The sequence below is a fragment of the Palaemon carinicauda genome, chromosome 18, assembly GCF_036898095.1.
Source record: "Palaemon carinicauda isolate YSFRI2023 chromosome 18, ASM3689809v2, whole genome shotgun sequence".
Classification (NCBI taxonomy): domain Eukaryota; kingdom Metazoa; phylum Arthropoda; class Malacostraca; order Decapoda; family Palaemonidae; genus Palaemon; species Palaemon carinicauda.
This window is the reverse complement of record NC_090742.1, coordinates 58,996,501-59,000,840: the sequence shown is the minus strand read 5'-3', so window position 1 is coordinate 59,000,840 and position 4,340 is coordinate 58,996,501. Positions and strand designations below refer to the sequence as shown.

The 4,340-nt window shown below is 37.1% G+C and overlaps 1 protein-coding gene across 1 annotated transcript; it reads right to left on the bottom strand.

Moving 5' to 3' along the window:
- Nucleotides 1-1,553: 1,553 nt before the first annotated feature.
- Nucleotides 1,554-3,242, bottom strand: LOC137657307 (zinc finger BED domain-containing protein 5-like). The gene has a single exon (XM_068391641.1). It carries the CDS (start codon nucleotides 3,240-3,242, stop codon nucleotides 1,554-1,556), a length of 1,689 nt encoding a protein of 562 aa, XP_068247742.1.
- Nucleotides 3,243-4,340: the final 1,098 nt, after the last annotated feature.

Genomic DNA, 4,340 nt, shown 5'->3' with positions numbered 1-4,340 from the left:
CAACACTAAAAGAAAGGTCGTGTCCTTGTTCTCTTCCATTTATGACCCTATTGGTCTTATATCTCCTGTTACAATTATAGGCAAACTCTTCATTCAAAAACTGTGGATGACTGACAAGGGCTGGGACACCCCTATTAACCCTGAGCAAGTTCAAGAACTGAGTGATATCATCAAAAGGTACAAAGGTCTTGAACAAATTAAAGTCCCTCGTAATGGGCATGATGGCAGTCAACCAGTATTGTACATTTTTGCTGATGCTTCCAAGCTCGCTTTTGGAGTAGCTGTTTATATAGTCACCCAGGAAGGTAATTCTCGCCTTATTACGGCTAAAGCCCGAGCCACCCTTAAGCGTATGTTGGAAATGGATGAAAGTTTAACCATTCCCAAACTGGTGTTAACTGCGCTCTTACTGGGCTGTCGTTTAGCCAAACACTTGTCAGAACTGCGCCCTGGCATATACGCTTTGGTCACTGTTTTGTCCGACACTTCAACTGCCCTCCAGTGGGTCCATAATTCTAAAAGTAACTCCTCTTACATCATTAACCGTGTGGAGGAGATAATCAACATTAAATTAACTTGTAATCTTAACCTGAAGCATGTCCCCACTAATAGCAATCTTGCGGACCTGGCATCGCGTGGTATCGCTGTCAGGCATATTCTTAGGAATAAATTTTGGCTACAAGGCCCTCCTTGGCTCAGTAACCCTTCAGAGTACCCCGATCAATGCAGGTTCTCTATTAACCCGGAGATATGTGCATGCCCTATTCGGCTCGATCCACCGGGAGTACGACTGTTTGATCAGTACAGCTCCCTTGACGATGCGATCAAGTGCTACACTGCACTCCTACGTTTAATTCCCCAATGGATACAACCCTTGTCACAACGTTACCCTAATCTAACAAATAAATTCAACCTTCCACCCTTAACAGTCATGTTGAAATGTTCCCAAGCCCAAAGTTATCCTAACATTCTGAAGCAAGTGCAAGGTGAAGACGTTCGTCTCAATTCGGACGAACGGGCTTTCATCGGCCAACGTAAACCTTACCTGGATAACCAAGGTCTTCTCAAACCTAGTTCCCATCTCAGTAATGCCCTCATGGAATTAGATTATGTAGATCCCATCTTGCTGGAACATCATTGTGCCCTTTGGACACTAATCGTCAGACATTGGCATGAACCAGTGTTTCTCAACCTTTTTTTACCAATGGCACACTTAGGCTCTTAAAATAATATCACGGCACACTTGGAAAATTTCAGAGAAAAAATTAAGAGAATATATACTTGTATATATGAGATGGAACTACAGACTTAGGAAATAAAACACTTTTAAATATGAACTTACTTTATTTCAGTGTTTTTCTTAGAGTAAATTGTGAAGATGATTAGTGTGAAACTTGTGCCTGGTGTCTTTTGGCGAATTCCTCAATATTTGGTCGAATGTGTGATAAGCAGACCCTCATTTCTTCTTCAGTTGAGCGTAGTCTCTCTCGCTTCTTAGTTTTGATGTTATTTAGGGTTGAGAAGCCAAGTTCACATAAATAAGATGTAGAAAATTACAACAAAAGTGATAAAGCTTTTTTAGATAATGTGGGATATTCCTCTTGAACAGATATCCAAAATGAGTCAATAGGTACAGTAGAATGTTTTATTTTTAGATCTCTGTCACTAGAAATGGTGGCCAGTTCCTCTTCTTCACACAACTGTAATCCAATATTAGAGGGAATATTCATGAAAGGATTTCGAATCCAATCATACTTCTCTGTGTTCAGTGATGGAAAATAGTGGTCAATGTTTTCATCAAGCGCTGTCAGATGAGAAACAACAATAGGGATCCTTTCTTTAATGCAAGTGGTACGCATTGAAGGAAACATATCAAAATTACCTGAGCTTGCTCTATTTTTCCAAATAATAATTTTCTTTTTTAGAGCAACTAACTTATCTGTTGAGGTCAGAATATTTTCATTTCTCCCTTGCATGCTACTGTTTGTGTTGTTTAATAAACTGAATATTTCTGTTAGGTATTCCAGTTTAGACATCCAAAGTTCACAACGAAGATGCTCACAGAATTTTCCCTGCTTTTCTTGGTCGAAAAATACGATTAATTCCTTGTGTAATTCATGAACACGAGTCAATACCTTACCTTTCGATAGCCATCGAACTTCAGTATGCATTAGTAATCTAACATGCTGGGAGTCCATTCCTTTGCATAGTTGTTCAAATAATCTTGACTTCAAAGGGCTACTTTTAATATAATTTACTATTTCAACTAGCTGGTGTAACACCAGTTTTAAATCTTCTTGTGATATTTTTGAAATAAGAACTTCTCTGTGTAAAAAGCAATGAGTACGAATAAGATCTGAGTTTTCTTTTTCTGCAAGAGATACAAATCCTTTAATACAGCCTGTCATACATGGGGCTCCATCAGTGCAAATGCCTACGCAAGATTTCCATGTTAAATTCATTTCTCTAAGGTAGTCAGTTAGCACATCAAAAATATCTTGACCTCTAGTAGTAGTTGACATTCCTTTGCAACACAAAAACTGATTGATTATTTCACTGCCATCAATAAAATGTACAAATGCAAGCAAGTGACTAGTGTTGCTTATATCCGTGGACTCATCAACAGTTAATGCAAAAGTAGAATCCTGAAGTTTTTTCTGAACCTTTTTTTCAATATTTTCAGATAAATCTAAAATTCTTCTGTGTATTGTATCATTTGATAAGGGGATTTTGCTAATTTCTTTTTCAGCTTTCTCACCAAACATGGATTTAACAATCTTTTTGCAAGCGGGCAGTATAACCGACTCAGCAAGTGTGTGAGATTTAGATTTTAATGCTATTATTTCTGCGACTTCAATTGAAGCAAGCTGAGACCTTTCTGATGCGGTCATTGTTTTCTCAAATACATTGCGCTGCTTCGATTGCTGATCTAAAAGCCTTTGAAAATATACAAGATCTTTATCCTGCAGAGATGAATGTTTAGAAGTGAGATGTCTCCTTAACTTACTTGGTACCATGGATTCATTTGACATTTTATCGCCGCAAACTACACATAATGGATTTGGTTGAGCAGCATCTCCAGACCAAAAAAATCCGAACTTCAAGTAGCTCTCATTATACTGTCTATTTAAATAATGGCGAATTTTTGCCTTTTTTACATTGGAGTTTGTTGGGTTCAATGATTGTTCACTATCAGACTCACGGCTGCCACTAGCCTCCTTTCTTATAAGAAATTTATCCATTGTGAAGGAATGCACTAAAATCAATAAACATGGTACTCTTGTCCTGCAAATACACTGGTCAATGGGAATTATCATAAAACCCCAACAGACTGAATGAAACAAAAAGGCTAGTAATGTGAATGGTGAAGTGCACTACCATGACCACTCAAGTACTGTCTCAACCGACACTGACAACAAGACACCGAGAGTATGCGATGAGAGCGAGACTCAGACACGTATGATACGCGTAGGCAAGGTGACCAGAGCTCTGCTTTTGAGCGGAACAAATCAGTTAACTGATTGTACATATGCCCTACTTTTTTAATGTTACTAATATGTTCTGCTTTCTTATAAGTGTGCCCCAATATTTACTGAATTGTATGTGTGCGTGTCTGAGAGAGAGAGAGAGAGAGAGAGAGAGAGAGAGAGAGAGAGAGAGAGAGAGAGAGATGTTATGTAATGGTTGATAGACCATCCATCCTCACATGTACATTCATCCAACGTTGTTTATATGTGAAGCTTTTAATAGTACAGGCGTCTCAAATGATGTACATTTCTTTTACAGAAATATACCTACCAAAGACTGAACAAAAGGCATGCACATGATTTTAAGTAAAATTTAAATAACTATTGGCAAAGATATGTAAATTGTATTCATAATTATATCAAAAGATATGTGTGCATGTGTGTGTGTGTTTATAATTCCATATATATATATATATATATATATATATATATATATATATATATATATATATATATATATATATATATATATATATATATTGTGAAGAATTTTCTTCACTACTCTTCTTCTTCATTGTTTATACGTAGACTTTGTTATTGTTCGTGACGTCACGGCAGGGAAAAATGTGAGTAATGTGTCTTTCTTAGGCGAGTGTCCCAAGATTAATACTTATGTGTTTTTTGTATACATTATTCTACCGTAAGTATTTAGGTACAGTATTTTAAATCTCTTAATTACAACTCAAGTCTGCTAGTCTAGGAGGTATGGTTGTCCACGCACGTAAGCCCGACTTGCTAAATTACCTTTTAGTTTCATTTTTATTCTGTATGCCAGTTGTTTAGAATTAGGATTATCTTTGCCCCCTGGAGTTG

Coding starts and splice junctions, on each gene's coding strand:
- LOC137657307 (XM_068391641.1), bottom strand. CDS start 3,242: ATGGATAAATTTCTTATAAGAAAGGAGGCTAGTGGCAGCCGTGAGTCT.